Source organism: Trichosurus vulpecula, chromosome 2, assembly GCF_011100635.1.
Source record: "Trichosurus vulpecula isolate mTriVul1 chromosome 2, mTriVul1.pri, whole genome shotgun sequence".
NCBI lineage: Eukaryota > Metazoa > Chordata > Mammalia > Diprotodontia > Phalangeridae > Trichosurus > Trichosurus vulpecula.
This window is the reverse complement of record NC_050574.1, coordinates 23622482-23648974: the sequence shown is the minus strand read 5'-3', so window position 1 is coordinate 23648974 and position 26493 is coordinate 23622482. Positions and strand designations below refer to the sequence as shown.

At 42.8% G+C, this 26493-nt stretch overlaps 1 protein-coding gene across 5 annotated transcripts in view; it reads right to left on the bottom strand.

Moving 5' to 3' along the window:
- ACOT7 (acyl-CoA thioesterase 7) overlaps nt 1-26493 on the bottom strand; it is a 176305-nt gene that overhangs the window by 112084 nt on the left and 37728 nt on the right. For all 5 annotated transcript variants that reach the window (XM_036744361.1, XM_036744360.1, XM_036744363.1 and 2 more), the window contains exons 2-3: nt 23943-24060; nt 4689-4845 (exon numbers count right to left, since the gene is read on the bottom strand). In XM_036744361.1, coding sequence (XP_036600256.1) covers nt 4689-4845; nt 23943-24060 — 275 coding nt within the window. The remainder of the gene's footprint in view (nt 1-4688; nt 4846-23942; nt 24061-26493) is intronic.

The window sequence follows — 26493 nt, the reverse complement described above, 5'->3', positions numbered from 1 at the left end:
GAGGGGGTCAGCCACATGAAGAGAAAGAAGGGATCATTTGGAAGGGACATTGTGGAGAAAGAAATGACAAGATATGGCACTGGATTAGTTAAGTGGGGTGACATGTTGTGGTAGCAAAGGGCTGGAAACAAAGGGTGCCTGTTACTCAGGGAATAGCTGGACAAACTATTGTATACAAAAGGAACAGAATATTCTCACGCCATTAGAAGCAATGAATATGAAAGACTCTATGAAGTGATTCAGAGTAGAGTTAGAACCAGGAAAACAAGAGTCAAAATGACCACAAAAACGTACAGGAAAACCTTACTGGAAAACATCAGAATTCTGATCAAAGAAATGCCAACAGGGACCTGGGAGAAGTGATGCTGCCCACCTCTCGGCAGAGAGGCAATGGACAGGCCAGAGCTGCAGAATGAAGCACACATGTCCAAAACGCCCAATGTATCGATCTATTTTGTTTAACTGCGCTCTGTTACAAGGGAGGCTTCTCTGGGGAGTGACAGTGATACTAAAAAAAGGAACATCAATAAAACATTTCCTTTAAAAAGGAGGGAAGAGTCAGTGATTACAAACATGATAAACCAAATTAATGGTGGTGCTAAAGATAGAAATAATGAAGTCAGAAATAGGAGCAGACTTAGGGGAAAGATAATGAGCTCAATCTAGGTCATTTGGAGGGGCAATGGGACAACCAATTGGCTATGTCCTATGGGCAGCTGGAGATGCCGAGAGCTCAGAAAAAGAGGCATGAAATAAAAGATACAGGTATAAGGGTAACAAACAGTCGTGGGAATAAGTGAGATAGCCAAAGGAGGAAGAGAAAAGGGCCAAGTAGAGACTTGAGGAACAGTCACTTTAAGGAGGTAAGAAGACAGTAAGGAAGGTGCAGTTAAATGTTTAATGACAGCAGTGTCACTAAAGCAAAGGTAGGAAAGAGTATCCAGTCGAGGGTCATCAATGGCCAAGGTGGCAGAGAGGTCAAGGAGAATCTGGATTTTGTAAGGATGGGGAGAGAAGGAGAAAGGGAGGGGGGAAAGTGAGAGGTGGGGAGGGGGAGGGGGAAGGAGAGAAAAGGCTTTCCCAAGTGGCAGGGCAGGGAGGCAGGAGCTTTAAGCAAAGAGGGGGAAGAGAAAGAGTAGAAGCAGCAGGTGTGGGAAACTTTTTTGAGAAGTTAACCAGTGACAGAAAGTGAAATGAGAAGTCAGTAAGTGGGTGGGGCATGATGGGAGAAAGAAGGCTTTTTTAGAATTGGGGTGATCCAAGCACATTGGCAGACGACAGCAGAGGAGATTTTGAAGGTGTCCTCGAGAGAGGGATGACTAGTAGAAGAGGATACCTAGAGAAGGTGGGGGGCATGGAATCAAGGGCCCACGTTAGGAGAGTAGCCTTAGGAAGGTACAGAAAGATCTCTTCTGCCAGGACCAGAGGAAAGGAGGAGAAAGTCGAAGAGGAGCCTGAGAAGTCGGAGGAACCAAGGAAGGAGGAGGCTCATGCTGGAGGCCCCTACCTCTTCTGTACAGTGGGAAGCTAGGGCATGTGCTATGAGTGTAAGCCCAACACAAACAGCTGACATCTGCCCAAGGCTTTCAGGATACACATTATTTCATTTGATCCCAACAACTCCGTGAAGTAGGCACTTCAGGCAGTATCATTCCAACTTTACAGAAGAGGAAACTGAGGCCCAGGGAAGCTAAAGGACTGTCTGTGGCCACCCTGTGAATCACGTCAAATACTCTGGAAACCAAGGCTTGACTGTTCCAAGTCCATGATGCCATTCACTATATACCACTGGGTGTGGGGAGAAGAAAAAGGTTTATGGGGAATGAAACAGAGAGTTGATAAGAGCAGTAGAAAGGGCCCAAATGAGATTCTGTGCCATACATTTGTGGTAGGAGAAATCAGCTTAACCTGATGATATTTTACAAGTGACACTCAGCAGCCCTGGAGCAGGGAAACAGGAATCAAATGAGGAGGGTTACATGTGAAACTGGGAAGCTAGGTGGCGAAGTGGACAGAGCACTAGCCCTGGAGCCAAGAAGACCTGAGTTCAAATGCGGCCTCAGATACTTGACACTTACTAGCTGTGTGACCCTGGACAAGTCACATAACCCTGACTGCCTTCAAAAACAAAAACAGTTCTTGAAATCTAAGGCTGCTAAGTGGCACAGAAGTCCCAAGCCTGGAGTCAGGAAGATTCATCTTCCTGAGTTCACAACTGGCCTCAGAAATCAGTCGCTTACGCCTGTTTGCCTCATTTTCCTTATCTGTAAAATGGGCTGAAGAAGGAAATGGCAACCCACTCCAGTATCTTTGCCAAGAAAACCACAAATGGGTCACAAAGTGTCAGACATGACTGAAACAACTGAACAATAACAAAAAGCTTCTAAGGTGGTAGAATACCATTTTCTTCATTCCACTGCCAAGCTCAGTTCAACTTAGTCACACAAGAAAAAGAGAGCATTGGGGAAGTGGTGATGGAACTGGAGCCATCCCCACCCCCCAGGATCTAAAGCAGGGGTGGGGCTGAATGTCAAAGGGCCACACTTGAGGACCCAGAGGGTCACATGTGGCGTCAAGCCACAGGTTCCTCACCCCTGATCTACAGAATAATGGAAGACCTATTGATTGCTAAGTCTTAATCCATCAAATAACAGAAAAGGGAGAAACTTTCCCTTAGCTGCTGGAGGGATTGAGATACAGCTTCAGAAAATCAAAGCAGATACTCAGAGACAACTTAAGCAATGGAAGGGGGCTCCAGATTGTGTTCCTAAAGACAAATGGGGGAAGGCAGGCGTGGAAAGCCAAGATACAAATGCCTCTGACTCAGAGCAGGTTTGAGTTGGTTGAGGGAGGATCAACGTGAAGCCCAGCTCATCCTGCTGCCCAACAATCATCCACACAGCACAAGGAGTTGAATGACTTCTTAAATGCTCTGTTCCCAGAGTAGAGACCACACGAAAGTGTGACTCTGAAAATGACAGGGTAGTTTCCCAATCCAAGATAATGAGCTCCCCTTAAAGCCTATGGCTCCCACACCTCCTGAAACATACATTCTTGTTACTTCAGCATCCTTCTATCCCAGCAACTTGAATGATGTAGAGTTGCCATGACAATGCTAATTGGTAAGGTAGAGAGCAGAAGGAGCCCTGAGCCTGCATGGAGGACAAGGCAACAGGACAGTGAGTCACTTAAGCTTTCGGAGCACCCCTCTACTCATCTATCAAACGGAGATCATGAAAGCATCCACCTTACGGCTCAAAAGAGATGTTGTCTAAAGGGCTATACAAATAGTGACTGTTTTTCTTCCTTAAAATACGAGCTGCTACTACACTAATCTAGGAATATAGCTAGTCATTCATTAAAGTTGGGTTTCAGTATATTCTACCTCTTTCCATCTTAGAAAATTAAATATATCTAAAGCCATTCTCTTTGTACTCTTAATATGCACTCTAAAAATAAATTTGCATTTAGAGAAAGGCACTTATTTGGCTAGAGCTAAGTATCCTTGCTATCTTCCCCCAAATATCCCTCAATTACCTAAACAAAGAATTATTCAGACAGAAGCAACTTCAGCTAGGAAGAATTAAATCGCAAAACTTCAGATCTAGAGAGACAGCATAGCCTAACAGACACATAATAGAGAGCCACGGTCCACTGGAGAGGACAGGGCAAACTCCACATGGTCAGTCATTCCCTGGACCTCTTGCCAAATGACCTCACAAGAGTAGAGGCCAGAAGGAGCCACTCTGGTCACAACTGCAAGCCTTCCTCCTCTGTTCAAATGTTCTTATTCTGCTGAAGACCAAGAACTCACACACCCTCTGAGTCAGCTTATCTGTCTTCTCAGGCCCACAGACTGCCCACAGCCCTTGCTGATCTAAATTATTCATTGTAATCTAGCTCCATTAACTAGATGCTGTTCTGATCGCCTGCTATGCTGAAACCAACAAAATGCTTCCTGCCACCCAGATACCCAGAAATGTACTGAACAACTGAGCCAACATTTGGCTTCATGAATGTTCTTCCTAACACTTATTTGGGAGGGGAGAAACTGAAACTTGTTCATACAGTGACTAGCCCAGCAACATTTGGTAAAGGCATTTAGTAAATATCGTGGTGATAACGAGATGATCAGTGAGTGCTTTAAGCCAGATGAGAACTTCTATCATTACTTTGTCTAGGGATGAGGAGGAAGAAAAGTACCTGCAGGGAGAGACAGTGGACAAAGGAGGAGATAGACTTTTATCACTGAAAACCCAGCTATAAAAAGAAATGTCTGTATGTGTAAGAACCATCAGCACATCCTTCTGCAGCTGCCATGTGGGAAGATGAAGCTGTGTTACCATGGTTACCACTGCCAAGGAAGAGAGTATTCAGATCAAGCCAGAGTCAAAGGTTCGTCCCAGTGAACTCAAATCCAGGTCTGATTTACTGGTACCCAGAATAGTAACCAGAAGGACCTAGAATAGGCCACCTCCACGGGAGAGAACAGTTCTGGGTTTCACAATTCTTCACACAAACCTAACACCCCTAGAGTGCAGAGAAATATCACCTGAGATCAGAAACTGACAATGATGAGAGAGAAAAGCACTTCCCCCTTTCCCCATCCCATAGCACTCCTAAGTAGGCCTTTCCCACCAATCCCATGGAGAAAGTGGCTGCTAGGAACAAGAGGCCCTGGAACTTACCTGTGAGGATGTTTTCTGACATCACGGTGACCTGGACTTCCACTGAGTGCTTCGAGGTGTAAGTAATCTCAGCACTGACGTGAGCCACTTCTCCAATGCACATGGGGGACAGGAAATCCGTGCGTTCCACCCTGGCCAAGGCAGCCACACAGGTCTCCTGGGGGTCACCAAAGACATCTGGTCAGGCCAACGCAGACCCCATAAAGGAGGGCAAGAGCACCGCAGGCCTCCTCACCCAGCCTCCCTGCCCCAAGCTCCAAGCCCTCTAAGATACTGCAGCACAGAGAAAGGGGAGTCATCTAGATAGGCAGACCTAATGGAAAGCAGTAAAGGCTTCTCTGGCAACAGGTGGGGGGCTTCCTAACAACAGTCACTCCCAGCTCTGACTTTTGAGTTGACCTTTTGAGCCCGGCGTAGCACCCCAAAAAACCATACTAGCCATTATGGTCAGGGAGGATACTTTTTTTTTTAAGTATCAATGTCTCATTATTATATTTCCTACATTTCTCACTATAGCCTTCTTTCTAGCCTCTTCCCAAGGAACTATCATTTATAGTAATAAAAAAAGAACTAGTTCAGCAAAGCCAATATCCACCAAGTCTAACCTTAAGTGTATGGTTTGGCACACTCAGTACCCACCTCTACAAAGCAGAGAGAGAGGTTGTCTTTTCATATCTCTTTTTTCAGCCAGGCAACGTTATTATTGCTTCAAAGCAGACCATTTCATGTTTTGGGGTTCTTTACAATTGATGTCACTCTGTTTACTATTTCATGGTGCTGCTGACTTCACTCTGCATCAGTCCCTAAGTCTTCCCATGCTTCTCCGTATTCATCGTCATCACTTCTTCTTGTTATTCAGTCATTTCAGTTGTGCCCAACACTCCGTGACCCCATTTGGGTCATTCTTGGCAAAGATGCTGGAGTCATTTGCCATTTCCTTCTCCAGCTCATTTTACAGATGAGGAAACTGAGGCAAACAGGGTGAAGGGATTTACCCAGGGTCACACAGGTAGTATCTAAGACCAGATTTGAACTCAGGAAGATGAGTCTTCCTGACTCCAGGTCCATACACTGTGCCACCTAGCTATTTAGCCATTCCCCAATCGATGGGCACTGACTTTATTTCCTACTCTTGGTTCCTACAAAAAGAGCTGCTATAAATATTTTTATATATGTGGAGTGCCTTTTTTTCCCCCTCACTGACCTCCCTGTGGTATTTAAGTAGCAGTGGGACCTCTGAGTCAAAGAATATGGGCATTTTACTGACTTCTATTGTATAATTCCACATTGCTTTCCAGAATGGTTGGTCCAATTCATAGTCCCACCAGTAGTGAGTTAATGTTTCTGTCTTTCCACAACCCTCTAGAGCAGGGCTATCCAAAATGCAGCCAACCTGGGGCCCTTATGCCACCCACCTACAAGCACAGAAATTTACATAAATGCTTTAGTAAAGGAAGCTGAGCTACTGCAGAGCTCTCACTAAAACAGCAAATCAAAATATATTGTCTATTGTTTCAATAAAAACCTAAGGTTGGACAGCCCTGCTCTAGAGGATGTTTTTTTCTTAAACTATTTAGTTCAATACACTGAAGGGCCTACTCTGGGTAAGGTGCTATGCTGGATGCAAAGGATGCAGAGATGAAAAACCACAGTCCTTGCCCTTAAGGAGCTTACAGCCCAACTGAGGCAACTGATATATACCCAAACACGAATCAAACAAGATAAAGGGGGAAAAGGATCAAAATAAAGTGATCTAGGAAAAGGCAAGGAGAGAAAGATTGCTCTCTTACACAAAGCAGGTGAGGTCAAGAACATTTCCTTTCTTCTCATATTATCTTGCCTCTGAATACAAGCCTGCTCCAAGACCATCTTCAAAGTCCTGACCATTGGTGAGATCAAGCCATAAGGCTCTGGATTGAAGACATACAAGTAAAATGACTATCATACTCCCAAACGAAGAAGGGGAGAAAATACACACACACACATATGTATATATGTATGTATGCATGCATGCATGTGGAACAACTAGGTGGCACAGTGGACAGAGCACTGCCCTGGAGTCAGGAAGACTTGAATTCAAATTTGACCTCAGATACTTATTAGCTGTACGACCCTGGGAAAGTCACTTAATCCTGTTTGCCTCATCTGTAAAATGAACTAGAGAAGGAAATGGTGAATTACTCCAGGATCTTTGCCAAGTAAACCTCAAACAGGGTCATGAAGAGTCAGACGCAACTGAAAAACAACTCCAACAATGCGTGTGTGTGTGTGTGTGTGAATCCTATGTGCCAGTCTTCTTATTCACTAAACTCCATGGGGAAAGTAGCTATTATTTCTTTGCCACAGACCAAGATCCTAGGACAAGAGGGCCTAGAAGTGACCTATGAGGATGTTTTCAGACAACATGGTGACACATCCCCTTTATGTCTTGACTAAAACATCTGGGATGTGCCAGGCTCTTCCTAACTATTGTGAAAGCATTGTGCTATGATGGAAGGGATGCTGGAATCTGATTTGGAGGCTTAAACTCCAGGCCCACCTCGATCACTTTCTGGTCCCCGATCCCCTACGCTGGTTACGGCCTCTCTAAGGAGCTAATTTGGGAGCAGTGAAACTCTGTTGGTTTCTTCCCATCTACCTTCCTCACAGTCTGCGCTAAGGCTCAAGTGAGAAGGCAGGTGAAAAGTGCTTAATAAATAATAAGATGTTATAAAAATAGAAGGGCTCACAGCTTTACAGTTAAGATGGCTTTGACCTACACCTATAACAGTGCAGGCCTAATTGGCCAAGCGCAAAGCTATTCATATTATTAAACGGGGAAGCTCATTTTAATGAATACCGTTATAATACACAATTCTACATAATGAAAATACTTCCACATCCAGGCAGACAACACTGCTTGTCTGATATGGAAACAATTTAAAGAAATTCTGTAGAGCAGATAGGCTCACACGTCTGTGTCCATTGTTGATTCAATAAAAATCTTTTCACGAGAGTAAAGTGTTTATCTACCAGACTGCCATTAGAGCATATTGAACTCCTATCTGTAGTGGTATCATATTAAATATTATTCGGAGAAGCTGACATGCTTTTCAAAGTACATTCTCAGTAGCTTTTGGGGATTTTAGAAACTAAGGCTATTTTGTTTTATAAAGGATGCTTTGAGAGTCTTGATCCCTGGGCTAACAAGGACACAGGAGAGATGATGGGCTGTATCTAACCTCACACACAGCATCTCTCACCTCAGTTTTCCCATCTTTAAAATGGGGGTGATAATAGCATCTACCCCCGCCAAGGTTGTTGTGAGGATTAAATGAGATAACATAAAGTGCTCTGCAAATCTTAGAGCACTAGATGCTAGCTATCATCTTCATGGCACAATGGATAGCTTGCCACCTTGCAGAGTCTGAGATTAAGAATGGGTGTCACAGTTACAGCCTCATTGTGCGATGACTGACTTAACTCTTCTCAGCAATGCAAAGCCCAAAGACAGCTCCAAAAGGTGGATGATGGAAAACACCCTCCACATCCAGAGAAAGAACTTTGGAGTCTGAAAGCAGATGGAAGCAGACTATTTGCTCTTTCTCTTTTTTGTTTTGTTTCTTCTTTCTCACGGTTTCTCCCATTGATTCTAATCTTTACAACATGACTAATGTGAAAATATGTTTACTGTGAATGTATATGTACAGCCTATATCAGACTGCATGCCATCTCAGGGAGGTGGGAGGAGGAGAAAATTTGGAACTCAAAAGCTTGTGGAACTGAATGTTGTAAACTAAAAATAAATCGATTTTGAAGAATAGTTGTCAATGTAGCAATCATTTTTCTTTTCTCTTGAATGAATGAAAAAGCATTTATTGAGTGCTTACTATGGACATGGTACTTTGCTAAGCACCGAGAGCACAAATGGAAAAATAAGACTGTCTCTGCTCTTAAGGAACTCCCGCTCCAATGAGGGGGACGACATGTGGAAAGGTTCAGCCGCAAAGCAGATAATAATGCAGATAATCATCCTGCATGTGTGACAATCATTCTCCTGGCCCCTCCCATACTCACCAAACCTAATACAGAGAAATACAATTTACACTGCCCCCTACCAAAAAAAGATGCCAAAAAAATCAGTCTTCTCAAAGGCATCAACTTTTATTAAGAATATATGACATACTGTGTGTACATATGTGTGTATGTGTACATATGTATACATGTGTGTATATATCAATACCTATACATAAATACGCCCATGTTCAGTTGTAGCCTTGGGGTGGTGGGCAGGGGGGAGGAAGAGGAAAAGAGAACAAAGTAAAAAGTGTAATAAACCTACCAGGAAACAAAGAAAAGATGGACAGCCTTCAACATAATGCACAGTATTTAATACAGAGGATTTCTTGAAATGATAAGTTATTGCTATATATTCTAAATCCTCCCCCGTACTCTGCTGTGCACATGACATTTTTTTCTTTTTTAAATTTATATTTCTTTTTCTTTTTTAACAAGTATTTAAGTTTTTGTATTTGTCTAAAATTTTAAAATGTGGGGAAAAGAATATATGACATAGATTTTACATATATACTTGATATATTGCTTGCCTTCTCAGTGGGTGGGGGGGCAGAATTTGGAATGCAAAATTTAAAACTAATGTTAAAGATAAAAAATATATTAAAATGTTTAAACAATATCTGATATATAACATTGTTGTTCAATCATTTCAGTCATGTCCATCTCTTGTGACCCCCATTTAGGATTTTCTTGGCAAAGATACTGAAGTGGTTTGTCATTTCCTCTTTCAGCTCATTTTACAGATGAGAAAACTGAGGCAAACTGGGTGAAGTGACTTGCCCAGGGTCACACAGATAGGAAGTGTCTGAGGGCAGATTTGAACTCGGGAAAATAAGCCTTCCTGACTCCAGACTGGCACTGCATCCATTGTGCCACCTAGCTACCTCTTCATAGTATACAGCATCATGCTAAGCACACAGTAAGCATTTAATAAATACTGACTGAAATTGGGGATGGGGCTGCTAGGCATTTCCCCAAAGAGGTCAAAGCAAAAAGAAGGGTTTATGGACACCAAAATATTTATAGCTACTACACAGATAAGATCACTGGGTCAGAGAGGCCAAAGCAAAAAGAAAAACGGAGCCTTGACTCAAGTCTTGGGGGAAAAAAAATCAAAGGTCATAGAGAAGTCATAGGATTTAGAAAGATTTTGCAGTCGCTCAATCAGCAAACATTTATTAAGTGCCTACTATATTCCTGGCACTGGGCTAAGCTCTGGGGATACAAAAAGATGCAAAAGTCAGTCCCTGCCCACAAGGAACTTATAATCTAATAAGGGACACAACATACAAACAAATACAGACAAGGCAAGCTAGAAACAGTATAAATAGGAACTAACCAGAGGGAAGGACCAGAATTAAGAGGGGTTGGAAAAAGCTTCTTGTAATGGGATTTTCATTGAAACTTAAAGAAAACCAAGGAGGTCTATAGTCATAGGGGAAAAGGGAAAGCATTCCAGGCATGGAGTCGAGGGCGGGGGGGGGGGGGGGGGGGGGGGGGGCCAGAGAAAATACCCAAGGTCAAGAGATGGAGTGTCTTGCAACAGCCAGGAAGTCAGTGTCAGTGTACTGAAGAGTATATGTTGGGAAGTAAAGTGTAAGAAGACTGGAAAGGTGAGAGGTGGTTAGGTTAAGAAGGGCTTTGAATGCCAAACAGTGCATTTTGCATTTGCTCCTGGGGGCACTAGGGGGCCACTGGAATTTAGTGGGGTGGAGGTGAACTAATTGACCCTGTACTTTAGGAAAATCACTTGAGTGGCTGAATAGAGGATGGGGTAAAGTGAGGACGGTCTTGAGGACGGCAGACCACCCCCCAGCAGCTATTGCAATAATCCAGGTGTGAGGTGATAGGATCTGCCTGAGGTTGTGGCCGTGTCAGGGGAGGAAGGGGGAATATTGGCAAGATGGTACAAAGAAGAAAGAGATAAGATTTGGCAACAGACTGGATGGGGGGGGAAGGTTAGAAGAAGTACGAAGTCTAGGATAGTGACAGATACTGAAGAGTCCAAAATGATTCCTAGGTTGAGAGCTTGAGGAACTGAGAGGACAGTGGTGACCTCTGCAGTACGAGTCGGGGAAAAGACAATGGCTTCCATTTTGGACATATTGAACTTAAGTGTCTGCTGGACATTCAGTGAGAGATGTCTGAAGGGCAGTTGGAGATGAAAGACTGGAGATGAGCAGAGAGGTTGGGGCAGGAAAGGTAGATTTGAGACTCATAAGCACAGAGATAGTAATTAAAGACTTGTGAGCTGATGAGATCATCAAGTGAAACAATAGAGTGAAAAGAGAAGAGGGCCCAAGACAGAAGCCTGAGGGACACCTGTGGTTAAAAGGCATGATCCAGAGGAGGATACAGCAAAGGAGACACAAGGAGCAGTCAGAAAAGTAAAAGATTCTGAGAGAATCGTGTCCTGAAAACGCAGAGAGAACAGAGCCTCAAGGAGGAGAGAGTGATCCACAGAGTAAAAGGCAGCAGAGGACAAAGAGAGTGGGGACTGAGAAAAAGCCACTGAATTTGGCAGATCCGAGATCTTTAGTAACTTTGGAGAGAGCAGTTTCAGTGGAATGATAAGGTTGGAAGCGGGCTTGCTTTGTTGTTATTCAGTCATGTCCAACTCTCTGTGATCCCATGGACCAGATCGTGCCAGGCCCTTCAAGCCTCTACTATCTCTCAGAGTCTGCCCAAGTTCATGTTCGTTGTTTCCATGACACTATTAATCCATCTCATCCTCTGCTGTCCCCTCCTTCTTCTGCCATCAGTCTTTCCCAGCATCAGGGTCTGTTCCAATGAGTCTTCCTTTCTCATTATGTGCCCAAAATATTTCAGCTTCAGTTTCAGTATTTGATCCTCCCATGCACAGTCAGAATTAATTTCCTTAAGTACTGACTGAATTGATCTCCTTACCGGCCAAAGTCTTCTCCAGCACCACAATTCAAAAGCGTTGATTCTCTGGCACTCAGCTTCCATTATAGTCCAACTCTCAGACTACATAGACCTGACAGCAAGGGGATGTCTCTGCTTTTTAGTATGATGTCCATAATTGCCATAGTTTTTCTTTCAAGGAGCATCTTTCAATTTCACGACTGCAGTCGCCATCTGCAGAGATATTTGAACCCAAGAACATAAAATCTGACACTGCTTCCATCTCTCCTCCCTCTATTTTTGAGGAAGTGATAGGACCAGTTGCCAAAATCTTAGTTTTTTGGATGTTAAGCTTCAAGCCAGCTTTTACACTCTCCTCTTTCACTCTCATCAAGAGGCTTCTTAATTCCTCTTCCCTTTTTGCCATCAGAGCGGTATCACCTGCATATCTGGGACTGACAGTATTTCTCCTAGCAACCTGAATTCTGAGTTTGGATCTGTCCAGCCATTTCTCATTTCCCATGATGTGTACTCTGCATATGAGTTTAACAAACAAGGTAACAATATATGACCTTGTCCTACTCCTTTTCCAAACCTAAACCAATTGGTTGTTCCATGTTTGGTTCTAACTGTTACTTCTTGGCTTGCAAGTAGGACGGTCTGATACTCCCATCTCGTTAAGGACTTGCCACATTTTCTCATGATCCACACAGTCAAAGGCTTTAGTGTAGTCAACAAAGCAGAAGTAGATGTTTGTCTGGAACCCCTCTGCTTTTTCTCCATAATACAGTGAATGTTGGCAATTTAATATATACTTAAAAACCAAAGTGTACACAACAGAAGTTCACAAGCCTTTTCTGTTCTTTGTATACCGAAATGTTTATTTGTTAAGCTCACAATAAAAAATAAAATTTAATTTAAAAAAAGATGGAATGCCAAAATGGGATTTGGATTTGTGGATTAAGGGAACAGAAGAATGGCAAGCTTCTGGCCAGGTCTAAAATCTACCTAACAAAGCCTCATAAGAATCTATCTGCCTGAGTTCTTACAATCTAATCAAGAGGGCTTTCAACAGAAAGAGGAGGGAGAAAACTGCCTAGATATAGATACCCAGGCAAGCTAGGTAGCTTCAGTATACTGTGGGAATCAATCAGCAATCACTTAAGCACCTACTATGTGACTGGGAATTTTTATTTGTTGTTTTGTTGTTGTTTGGGTGTTCTTCAGTCATACCCGACTCTCTGTGACCCCATTTGGAGTCTTCTTGGCAAAGATATTGGAGTGGTTTGCCATTTCTTTCTCAACTCATTTTACAGATGAGGAAACTGAGGCAAACGGGGTGAAGTGACTTGGCCACAGTTACGCAGTTACTGTCTGAAGTCAAATTTGAACTCAGGAAGATGATTCTTCTTAACTCCAGGCCCAGCACTCTATGCACTATGGCGCCACCTAGAGGCCCCCCATACCTAGGAACACACATCCAGAACTTATAAGAGCAGAGACACTCAAAAGTCCAAGAGACAAAATTCAAGAAAAGAGGCAGTGATAAAATCCTTTATCTAATAATGTGAGGATCTGTTTTGCTTGGCTAAGCGTATGTGTTAAAAAGTATGTTCTTTTTCTTTTTTTAGTAAGAGGTAGTGGTGGGTGGAGAGAGAGAAAATAAATGCTTAAGGGTTAATGTGGGGGGGTGGGGAGTAAAATTAAAATGTTACATTAAAAAGAAAGATAATGAAGAAAAGCTACAGCATTAGAGGTCTGCTCAGAGGCTCTGGGATCCTGAGGCAGGTAGGGAAACGTGACTTCCTAGTTATCACTGAGAATTGGTAGAATGGGACTATGTGCTCTGGTCTCAAGAATATTGTCCTGGAGGGGCATTCAAAAGAACAGAAGAAGGAAAGGGGAGAAGAGAGCCGGGATCTATTACAGAAGATAGACCACTGCCCACCTGTACAAAAACATTTGTAGCAGCTCTTTTTGTGGTGGCCAAGAACTAGAAATTGAGGCGACGCCCATCAACTGGGGAATGGCTGGACAAGTTGTGGTGTTTGAATGTAATGGAATACTATCATGCTATAAGAAATGAGGAGCAGGAAGACTTCAGGAAAACCTGGAAAGACTTACATGAACTGATGCCGAGTGAGGGGAGCAGAACCAGGAGAACATTGTACACAGTAACAGCCACATTGTGTGATGACTGACTTTGATAGACTTAGCTCTTCTCAGCAATGCAAGGACCTAAAACAACTCCAAAAGACTCATGATAGAAAATGCCATCCATATCCAGAGAAAGAACTATGGGGTCAGAATGCAGAGCGAAGCTAACTATTTTCTTTTTTGTTTTGTTTTCTTTCTCATGGTTTTTCCCATTTGTTATAATTCTTCTATGCAACATGACTAATGTGAAAATGTGTTTAATAGGAATGTATATGTAGAGCCCATATCAGATTGTACGCTGTCTTGGGGAGGGAAGGAGGAGGGAGGGGGAGAAAATTTAAAACTTATGTAAATGAATATTGAAAACTAAAAATTAATTAATTTTTTTTTAAAAAGAAGCAGATAGACCACTGAGAGAAAAGGGAAAAACATTCAAATGAAGATCAATGGAGCAGACTCCAAAATGATATTTTCAGCAATAAATCACACACAAACCACATGAACAGAGAGAGAAAGGCATAAGGATTCCACAAAACAGATCACAATGTGCCTGGTATAGTAGTGACAGTGGCCTTCAATTACCCAGACATCTGCAAGAGCTCTCTGCCAAAGGAAGAGAGGCTAATGGTTTCTTGTCTTGGTTTAATTAAAAAAAATATATTCTTCTTGGAAAAGTCTAGGAGCCAAGAGGAAATTCTATTCTGGGTCTGATTCTTACTAAAAGACTTGTAAACGATGAGGATTTGGGGGAAAAGGTACCATCTCATCTTAAAATGTGTGAAAGAAGAGAAGAAATCTAAGAATATTCTGCCATAGAACCTCAACTTTGGAAGAGCAAATTTCAAAGTATTTCGATAAAGGATAACTAGGTTCTTATTCGGTCTAAAAGCCTGTGGGGGGTGTCAGCCCAGCAGGGATGAGAAGCTCTCAGGAATCAAATTCTGAAGACAAAAAGAAAAATTCTAACAAAAACATTAACAATGATAATGATAGCCAGCACCTATAGAGCACCTACTTATGTGCCAGGGGCTGCGCCGGGCACTTTGCAGCTATTATCTCAACTTGTTCCTCACAACAACCCTGGGAGCCAAGTGCTAGTACCCCCATTTTACAGCTTTGGAAACTCGGCCAAACAGAAGTTAAATGACTTGCTTAGGATCGCACAGCTGGTAAGTATCTAAGGCCATTATCTGAACTCATGTCTGCCTGACTCCAGGCTCAGCCTCTTAACTACTGCACCACCCAGCCGCTGAAGAAGAATAAGGAGTGCTACCTGATGATACTGTTCTGGATACTCAGGAAGCAAGCAGTAAGTGCAAGTGGTTAATTTTAAAAGCTATGAGCAGATAATGAAGCAAATGAAGGATACAAAGCATGGTAAGAGCCTGTAAAACTGGGAGGATGTTAAAATTCAGAATAAGCTCAGGGTAGCAAGAAAGACAAAGACAACACTCGGGGAGGAGGAATCAAAGAAAGGCAGGACTGCTTATGCGGCTAAGTGGGAAAGAGAGAAGGAAGGCAGGGCTACTGCCAGCTGTCACCCTGCCTTGTTCTGTCCCTTGAGAAGAATGATCTTTGGCCTGGAAAGGACAGAACTAAAATGGCTCCTTGGGGGGGTGACAGCCAAGGTCATTAAGGAGAAAATAAGAGAGCCCCTGCTACTTGGGGTGAATTTAAGTCCCCAGGCTCAAGTGGATGCCTCAGGCACTGAAAGAACATGAAGAGCTGTGATGAGCAAGTGTCCTGCAGGAGGGTTCAAAAAGAGAAGAGAAGAGAAGAGAATCTGCAGGAAGAGGACAATGAGAACATTTTCGAATTTGACCAGGAATCAGTTGTTATTCCCCTGACTCTCAGTGGGCATCGAGCAAAGCAATCACTGGGTCCCCAAGAATCAGCATGACTCCCCCAAGAACATATCTTATCAGACAACCTTATTTATAGATCAGGAGACTCTGCCAATATCATTTATCCAGATTTGGGAAAGCATTTGCTCCAAGTCTCTCAGCCTAGTCCGGTGGCAAATATTTGCAGCAGACAATGATACAGTGAGGTATATTCTGACCCGGTTGAATGACAAGATCCCAAGGGAAGGTCATTCATCATTCTTTCCTAGCTTGTAAGATCTTCAGGAGAGTATCTAGGGATCTGTGCTTGGTCTCATCTGGTTTAATACCTATCAATAACTTGGACAAGGCATAGAAGACAGCTTAGCAAAAGCAGAGAAGACATACTTATCAAATTTGCAGAGAATTCAAAGCTGAAGGACAGCTATCAAACTAAGTGAGAGAGACAAGATTGTAAAAGATACATATATCTTGGCAGACTAGAATGCTGAACCAAATCAAATATGTCAAAATTTAACAGAGATCCAAAAAAATTCACTTCCCAAAATATAAGATGAAGCAGGCATGGCCAGACAGCCATTCACCTGAAAAATATGAAAAGAAAAACTTAATACAAGTAAAGAGTATACTATGGTGAACATGAAATGCAGTCTTGGGCCCACCGAGTTCCAACATCCAGGACTAAAGGTGACCCTCTCTCTGTACTTTGTCATGTTTAGACCATATCTAGAGTATTACATTAAGTTCTATGCACCACATTTTATGAAAGATACTGATAAGCTAGAGAGTATCAAGAAAAGATGGCCCCTGGGATGGGGACAGCCTTGAATTCCTGCCATAGAGGATTATTTAAAGGAATAGAGGATTTTAAGCCTTGAGAAGAAAAGATTTATGGGAAACATGAGAGTATTTTCAAGTATCTGAAGGACTGTCACATAGAAAAGGCATTAGACTTGTTCTCCTAGGCCAAAAGGCATAAGGAGGAACAAGGGGAAGTTGCCATGAGGCTGACTTAAGCTGGATCTAAGGAAAACTTTCTAACCATAACAGCTCTGCAGAGGCGCAATGGATTGCCTCAAAGGGTGGACTCTGCTCCCTGGAGGTCCTCAAACAAAGACAAGATGACTGCTTGTCATGTATGTCTAGAAGGGGTTCTTGTGCAGGAATGATGAGCTGGACTGGATGGCCATCAATGTCTCATCCTACTCATATTCTGATTCTGAGACCGTTTTCTTCCACAAAGAGATAAGACCATAGCACCACCTGCTGGCAGTTGGCAGTGGAAACAGGGCACAGCAAGCCAGCCAAAATCAGTCGAGTTTATTAAATGGCTACTAAGTGTCAGGCACTGGGCTAAGCGCTGAGGATACAAAGAAAAACAAAAGACCCTTCCTTCCCTCAAGGAGCTTACAACCTACTGCAGGAGACGACAGGCAAACACATACATACAGAGCAAGTGTGCAGGATAAACAGGAAGCAATTAAGAAAGAAAGAAGATGGGACTGTAGCTGGGGCTTAAAGGAAACCAGGGAGGTCAGTAACCAGAGTAGAGGAAGGAGAGTGTTCCTGGTACGGGAGATGGCCAGAGAAAATGCCTAGAGCTAAGAGATAGAGTGTCTTATTCGTGGAACAACCAGGAAGTCAGTGTCACTGGATCTAAAGGTATGTACCAAAGAGTAAGGTATAAGCCTGGAAATGTAGAGGAGAACTAGGTTATAAAGTCCTTGGAACACCAAATGGAGGATTTTATTTACTGCTGGAGGTGACAGGGAGCAACAGGAACTTACTGAGCAGAGGGTGATACAGTGGGATCTATGCTTTGGTAAAATCACTTTAGTGACTGAAGAGCAGCAGGCAGCTACCAGCAGCTATTGCAATGGTCTAGGAATGAGGTGACGGGGGCCTGTAGCAGACTGGTGGCAGCATCAGAGAAGAAAAGGGGGAGTACAGGTGTGAGGCATGAAAGAGAATGAAGAGTCCAGGATGATGCCTAGGCTGAGAGCCTTGGGGTCTGGGATGATGGTGGTGCCTTCAACGGTAATACAGATTTGGAAGGCAGGAAGGTTTGGGGTCGGTTTTGGACATGTTGAGTTTAAGATGTCCGTGGGACATCCAGTTCAAGATGTCCAATAGGTGGTAGGAGATTCGAAACTGGAGGCTAGGAGAAAGGTCAGGGCAGAATAGTTAAGATTTCAGAATCATCAGCATAGAGGTGGTAATTGAATTCACAGGAGCTGATGAGATCACCAACTGAAGTAGTAGAGAGGGAGAAGAGAAGAGGACCCCCAACAAAATACGTACACACACACACACCTCACTGCCTTCCATAACATAAGCCTGAAACTAGAAAGAAATTCAACACCTCCCAGACTAACTACCTTTTGTAGAGATTGACTTATTTGGATTTAGTGCATTTATAATTTTGTGTCTTTACATGTTGTATGTATTTTTTTAAATGAAGAGGCTCTGAAAGAATGGATACTCTTGTGGAAAGGGTTAAACTGGACTCATGACTCATCAGAGTGCAATCGATTCCAGATACATTCAAAGGGTTGGATCAGTCTAAAATACTAATAAGAAACTACAAGAAAATGGAAAAGTATCTTTAGCCCCTCTAGGAAACAGATTATCAGAGACAAAAGTATATGGATTCAAATACGTAATTTTAAAATTTGAAATGGAAAGAAGCAGAATTGGGAAAACATGAAACAAACATAAATGGATCATAGATTTATAGTTGGAAAGGAAATCAGAAAAAAAGGTTTCAAAATTTACTATCTAAATAAAATATATGAAAACAGAGTCAATACTGAAGCTCTACTCAATTTTAAGTTGAAAAGGACTATTTACACACAAGGAAATAATAAATTATATGCAACAATGTACAGTTTAACAATCAAAGAAAAATTTTAAAATTCAATAAACATTTACTGTCACGTAAAAACACATTTACATACATATGTGCAGTCAACTATATGGCACAGTGAAAAGTGAGCTGGATTTGGAATCAGGAAGGCCTCAGTTCAAATCTGGCCTTGGACACTTTCTAGCTGTGTGACTCTGGGCAAGTCGTTTAACCTCTGTCTGCCTCAGTTTCCCCATCTGTAAAATGAAGATCATAATAGCACTACCTCTCAGGGTTGATGTCAGATATTTGTACAATGCCTAGCAAATAGTGGGTGCTTCATAAATGCTTGTCATCTAACTATCTGCTAACAGCAGTTAGGTAAGAAATTAGCTGTTAAGACAAACAACTTTGAAAGACTTAAAAACTCTGATCCACATGAAGAGCAAGCATACATCCAGAGGACAGATGAGGAAGCATAATATCAACCTCTTGATAAAAACGTGATGGACTAAAGGTGCACACTAGGACTTTTTTGGACGTGTCTAATTGAGAATTTGTTTTCCCTGATTATGCATATTTGTTACAAGGGTCTAGGTTTTCTTTTCTTCCCATGCGGAAGAGGGAGAATACAGGGAAAGAAAATAAATGCATCTCAGTTGAAAAAATAAAATAAATTAAAACTTTTTTGAAAATGAAAGAGGTGGAGTCTATCTGTAGGGTCCCTTCTAGATCCAAAAGTCAGAATTTGGAGTGAGTAGATGGATTAGTACTCATTAGATTTTTTTACATATAAGTCGCCTAATTTAATTATTATAGTAAAGAATTGTTTAAGAGTTCTCATTTCCCCTCAGCTAAACTTCAGAGGAAGAAATCACATGGCTCTGAGACAACACTAATTCAAGAAAGCAGAGAATGAGGTCACTAGAGCTCTGGCCAGTGATGGAATCAGGATGAGACACTTGGACGGAGATGTCTAAAGCCCAAAGAAAGGCTCGACAAAGTTGTTTCTAGAGCAGAGCCACAGGGGCAGGAGAGGGGGGCGTTGTACAGACACTCTCCTCAAGCTCCTAGAAGAGGAGCCATGCCAAAGCAGAAGACACCCAGCTAACAAGCAGTGGGGTTTGGTGGCTGTCAGAAGGAAGGGGGCCACTCACCGGCAGGCCACAGGCTGGGCTTAGTCCACTGCATGGCCTACACAAGGCATACAATGCCCAGGCCACAGCTTTCAGGAGCTTAAGCTCTAAACATGTCATCATGAAAAGGGTTGTTGTGTGTGGCCTGTCAGAAACAACCTCACTTCTCTCTAATTTCCCCCACTCATTAGGTACTCCCATCCTCCCAAGTCACCGGCACAACTTTGGGCTCACCCTTGACTCTTCCCTCTTCCTCATCCACTCCAGCAGACTGGCTTCCAAGTCTTGGCCATGCCACTTCCCTAACTTCTTGTGCCCCCTCTTTTGTCTTCTGACCCAGCTCCCTTTTCCTGCTCCCATTCCCGGCCTCTCTCCAATCCATCCTCTACAGCACTGCCAAAAGGACATTCCCACAACACAGAGCTGACTGTGCTCCCTACTTAAACACGTTCAGGGGCTCCCTATCACCTCCAGCCTCAAACAGCAAATCCTCCAGGCTGGCATTTAAAACCCCCTACAATCTGGCTGTCCTGACCTCTCCAGTCTTATTTCCTACTAAAGTCCTCCACCTACTCTCTGTTCCCATCAAACTAGCCTCCTGGCTGACCCCCATCCATGAGGGCTGCTCTCCTGTGTCTCCATACAGGGCCTCCACAGCTGGGATGCGGCCCTTCTCGCTTCTGACTCTGAATCCCAAGCTTCCTTCAAAACACACCTCTGGCAAATCTCCCTCCACAAGGCCTGTCCTGATTCCTGCTGGGCATCAGTGCCCCCATGCCTCTTGAAATTCTTTAATATCACTTGGCATAGACCTTGTAGGTTCTTGTCTATCAACACACTGTGAAATTCTTATCTATGTATTGAGAATACAAATTCCTCGAGGACTGCTTTAATTACTTCTGTATCCCAAGCACTAACCCTAGTGCCTCATACACAGCAGGCACTTAATACATGTTTGTTGAGATGGACTGACTGGCAAACTTCTGGTCATGGCTGCCTTAAGTGGCACTTTCTGCTCTCCCCAGAAGACAATACTTTCAACACCAAGGCAGTAGGGCTGAAGTTTTCCCAACACATAACTACTAGGTTCCCATGCACTAAGTCCAAGAGAACAGCTGCAGGTGAACCAGGAAAGGAGGCAATCTACACTCTCTCTGATTGTGGCGGTAAACCTTGCAGTCCTACGGCTCAAAGGCCACACCTCACTCCATGACACCTATTTAGCCTCAGGAGGAGTTTTTCTGGCTGATGTCCACAGCCTTCAGGTGGCTCTCTCACAGGCAGTCTGTAGCTGCTTAAGAGCTCAAATTCTGGCTTTTTGTATACAGACAGTTCTCGCTTTACCTAAGGGGACACTTCTGCAGAGCTCTACATAAAACAATTTTTACATAATGCAAATTTGCTCTTAGCCATCCACTTCACGTAGCCTATATAACAAAGGCATACACAAATAATACCTTTATGCAAGTCATAAAATGTACTAAAATGCAGACATATCAAACACTGTACCATGATAATAAAAAGAATTAGGAAACGAAAAGTAAAGTTAGTGATAAAGTATGCACAGTACCATACAATAAAGTTAACATAGGTGTGTAGCACATAGCCCCTTCCCCACCCACTGCACCTCATCTTTATTGGCTGACTACACAACGTTTTTATGAAGCTATCAAGAGTGGCTCTTTTTTTTTGGCCTCATATACGTGATGATGTTTTCAGACATTTCAGTCGTGTCCAACTCTTCATGACTCCACTTGAGTGGTTTGCCATTTCCTTCTCCAGCTCATTTTACAAATGAGGAAACTAAGGCAAACAAGGTTAGGTGACTTGCTAGCAAGTCTCTGAGGCTAGACTTGAACTCAGGAAGCTGAGTCTTCCTGACTCCAGACCCAGCACTATCCACTGTGCCAACTAGCTGCCTATATATGATTACCTTCAACTGGTCTTTGAACTTAAAAATCTTCAAGTATTTGGATCCAGTTTTTCAATACAAGAAAAAATTTACTCAAATGATAAAATGCTTCTGCCAAATATTTCATTGTGAACGTTTTTGGTTTGAACTCGGGCTGTAAAGCTTCCCTTTCTTCTTTGGCATCTTTGCAGCTAGCAGCTCAATCAGATCCTCATTCCACAGTTCTTCTCCATTAGACCTGATCAACTACACATCATTCTCATCCACTTCTACTTCCAATTCCTATGCTAATTTTACAATCTTGTTACCCAGTTCTTCGACTGTTTCATCTTTGTTAAATCTACAAGCACACTTTTTTCCAAACTGTCTTCATACATGTTTCTGTTATGTTTTCCCATGCCTTAACAATATTTCAGATTGCATGGTAAATATTATAGGACTTCCAGAAATCTCTAAAGGTCAAGTCCTTATCTGAATCCAAAACTGAAATTGCCTAGGTAAATGTAGTGCATAAATAATACCTCGAAATCCGCCATCACTCCCTGATCTATAGGTTGTAATAATGAAGTAGTCTTAGGGTGACCACTTTTACATTTTCATTAAAATATTCCATATGTGGAGGGTGATCTGGGATACTTTCCAAAATAAGTAGAATCTTGAAAGAAATGCCATTATCATTGCTAAACTTCTCAGCTTTTGGAACGAAGCAGCACCTAAACCATTGTTCAAACATGTGAAGGGTTTGGCCATGCCTTAGGGTTAGTGAAATAATGCCCAGGTAGCGGTGCCTTGCTGATTCCTTTCAGTGCTCTGGGATTTTCTGAGTCGTGCATGAGAACAGGTTTTAATTTGCAAGTGCTAGATGCATTCCCTCCATGCAGAAAAAGAAGCCTTTTTTCCGAAACTTTAAGCTCAGGCATAGTTTGTTCCTTCACCAAGATGTAGGTTTGAGATGGCATTCTTTGATAAAAATAGACTGATTTCATCCACATTAAAGATTTGTTCCAGCAAGTAGGCCCTTCATCTATTATTTTTTGCAGGAACTCTGGGAATTTCTTTGCTGCTTCAACATCTGCATTAAGCAGCCTCTCCTAACACTTGCACATTATGAAATCCTGCATGACTCTGAAATTGTGCAAACCAAAAACAGCCTGCTATAAATACCTGTATTCCTTCAGGGTACTTCACCTTGAAATCTTCAAAGAAGCCATGAACCTTGGCCTGAATTGTCATCAAGTTTAAAGGAGTATTCTTCCAAGTTTGGGCTTCTATCCACTATTAGCTAATAGTGTCTCATCTGTAGAATAGCACCTTCTCTTTGTTTCAACAGGTAAGTCAACTTCACGCCAGCACTGCCTTTTCCGTGCTCCCTTATCTGGGTAGCATCCTTCACTATGGGGTTGACAGTCAGAAGACTAAGTTTATGTGTTATCAATGACAAGTTTAGCCTCTTCCATATTTTCTAATTCTCTTTATTTCCATTTCCAAGTCTATTCACTTATGCTTATAACATAGTTCACTTTTCCCCTCAAGAACACATTTGCTGCCAGGCATGGTGAAAATATGAGGATCACTACAGGGAGAGATACAGGATCACTTACTGTCTGCAGACACACAGGAAGTGACTTAGAGATGCTTCTCAGCTTCCCCCCATCATTTACTCATCTTCTCACACAGCGTCTGCTTTGCATAAGCAATTCTTGTAATTTTTTTTTGGAATGCAGATTTCTTTCAGGATTCTTTATGTGAATTTGTTGATGAGAATTTAAGTAAAGTGAGAACTGTCTGTATACATATATATTTTATATGTATATATTTTATGTATAATATGTGTATATACACATACACACACATATATAGACTAGAATTCCCAGAGCATCTAAGAGTCACATAGTTCTCTTGACTAATAGTAATGGCAAACATGGCTCCAGGTATTCAAAAAGAGGGGTTCAGAACTTTTTCAATGTTGCTATGTCATGAGCCCCTTTGATAGCTTATGGCCCCTTCTCAGAATACTTGTTTTTACATACATAAAATCAAATATAGAAGAATGAAAAGGAAACCAATTATATTGCAATACTGTGGGTTTTTTTTTTAAAGACAAGTTCAGACACCCCAGGATAAGAATCCCCTGCTCTAAAACAATAGATAATAAACTTCATTCTTCTTTTGCTTTCTCCTCCATTTTCTTCTAAGAACAGAGCTTCTTCCCCACCACAGTTCCACTGAGGCCAAGTGCCTCCTGCTGAGGAGGACGCTGCCAAAGGCCTCTTAACAGTGAACAGGGCTTGCAGAAGACCCCAAGAGGCTAGGAAAAAAGGAAGGAAAAAGCCACTCAATTACAGTGTCAGAGACACTACATTGAAATTTGTTTCCTGATTGGGGATGACAGTAATATGCGCAAGGGCCCAGGGGACAGATGACCCACCAAATACTTACTCCTTTCTGGCTGTTACAGTGTCGTGTACTGATGATAGCCCCAGCCTCTTCAATCATTTTCAAAATCGTCCCTCCATGGACATTGCCTGCAATGTTGGCGTCATCTGGGCGCATTATCCTGTGGGCAGAACATAGCAGAGGTGAAATCTCTGATAGGGTTTAGATATTAGAAATAAGCTCCAGGCACGCAGAATGTCCAGCTGCCACAAGCGAAAAAGAAAAACAGCCTTAACTCCACTCCTAGAAGGAGGAAAAGGAAATATTAAGAACAGGTGAGTGCCTCCCCAGCTTAACAAAGCTGGTTAAAAAAAAAAAAAAAGATAGACTGGCAGGCCTCAGACCAATCACTGCTATTCCTTCTCTTCCCGCAGGAGGGAGCAGTGCAACAGAAAAGGGACAGTCTCCTGTAAGCCTGGGACAGCCTTGGATCCTCAGCCTTTCAGGGGTACTGCAATGTATCCTTGATGGCAAAGGCATATTTCAAAGTCAGAGAGAAGCAGTCTGGGGTCATAGATCTGAGGCTGCAAGGGCATGCCAACATTCTACCTCAAGTATGACAAAGTACAATTCAGTTAGTCCTGAAATAACCTAAAGCAATGGCTTCATCCCCTTAGCGATCAGCAATCCCAAGCTCAGGCAGCCCTGACTTTCCAAACTGGAAGCAAGTCAGTGAGAGTTCATCCCCTCTCAGACTTCACCACAAACAGGATAAAGCCAGTGGGGATGGCTGACCAAAGTTCTTGGCTCTCTTCCTTAACCCCAGGCCCCTTGAAGCAGCTTTCCTTTCAAAGAAGGGAGAGCTAAGTCACTTCCTGATGGAAGATTTTAAAGCTGACAAGCCCCAAAGGTTGGGGAAACGAAGATCCCTCACTAACCCCTACTACAAAGATGGGGAGAAAAGAACAAAAGAGGCCCTGGCTCTGGAGTCAAAGGACCTGTGTTCAAATCCTGACTTGAATGTTTACTCCCTGTGTAACCTTGGGCACAAGTCACTTTGCCTTCCCAGGCCTGTTTCCCCATCAGTAAGACTAGATCATCCCTGAGGTCCCTGCCAGCTCCAACGCTCTGGTCCTACCATCTAGGCAAAACCACTAAATGGTCAGCAGTGTGGAAGCCCAATCCAATCCCTAGAAGTCCAAAATTCCCATTTGGAAATCACTGGTTACTATACCTTGGGCAAAATCATCAATGCCTGGCAATTTCCTGCTAAGTGTTTCATTTGATTAGCCTCCTTCTCAATAATGAGGCTAGAATAATCATATCTGCCCACTTCTCCAAAGGGTCACTTGGGTTGCTCTAATTCAGACTTCCACTACATCTAACCCAGGCATGACCCCCCACCTCATCCTGATCCTACTCGGCACTGCCACCATCACCCCCAAAACTTACAGCTTCTCCTCCTCCCCAATCCCCCCATATATGAGCCAACAGCTGTCACCCGACATTCTGGGGGCCCAATTCTTTGGGCTACAAGTAAGCCTTGGATGCTAGGTTAGCTTTGCTGCTTAGGCTATACGGGCCTGCTCGTAGAATGTGATAAAGAATGCTTGGGGCAGCTAGGTGGAGCAGTGAATAGAGCGGAGTCAGGAGGACCTGAGTTCAAATCCAGCCTCAGACACTTGACACACTTACTAGCTGTGTGACCTTGGGCAAGTCACTTAACCCCAATTACCCTGCCTTCCCCCCTCAAAAAAAAAATAAGGTAAGAAATGCTGAATTCAAATCCTACTTCTGCTTATTTACCTGACCCTAGACAAGTTAACATAACCCTACTTATAAAACTGGGTCCAAAAATCTTGAGTACACTACTGACATATGCCCCAAGGAGGTCAAAGTCAGAGACAAAGCTCTGGGTCAGCTGAGTGGCACAGTAGATACAGTACGTGCCCTGGAGTCAGGAGGACCTGAGTTCAAATCCAGCCTCAGACATTTACTAGCTGTGGGACCCTGGGCAAGTCAGTTAACCCCAATTGCCCCCCAAAATAAAAAAGGTTTAAAAAAAAGAAACAAAAATCTAGTATATACCAGAATATGAATAGCAGCACATTTTGTGATAGCCAAGAACTAGAAACATAGCTGGAGTAGCTATGGCACAAGAATGAAACGGAATGCTTAAAAAATTCAGAGCAACATTACATGTCACATTGGCATATAGTGCAAGCTGCAGACTTACATGAATTGATGTATAAACCAAGCAGGACCAAAATTTACAACATATAAAATGACGACAACAATGTAAAAAGAGGCTCACTAAAAGGAACTCTGAATAACTGAAAAACCAATACCAGGCCACAAGAACAGACAAGGAAAAGATGCCTCCCTCCTCTGGGCACCAAGGTGGGAGACTAGCGAGAAGCCTGCGTCTGCTGCCAGACGGGGCCGCTGCACCAAGTCACGGGGCTCAAATGTTTTTCCTTGTGACATACAAGGAAGAGTGGGAGGGGAGGGGTGTGAAATAGATGACTAAGGTGAGGACAAAGGACATTGACAAAATTAATTTTTAAAATAAAATTAAATCAAGAAGGTAGCCCGGGTGACTATTTAAATTCCT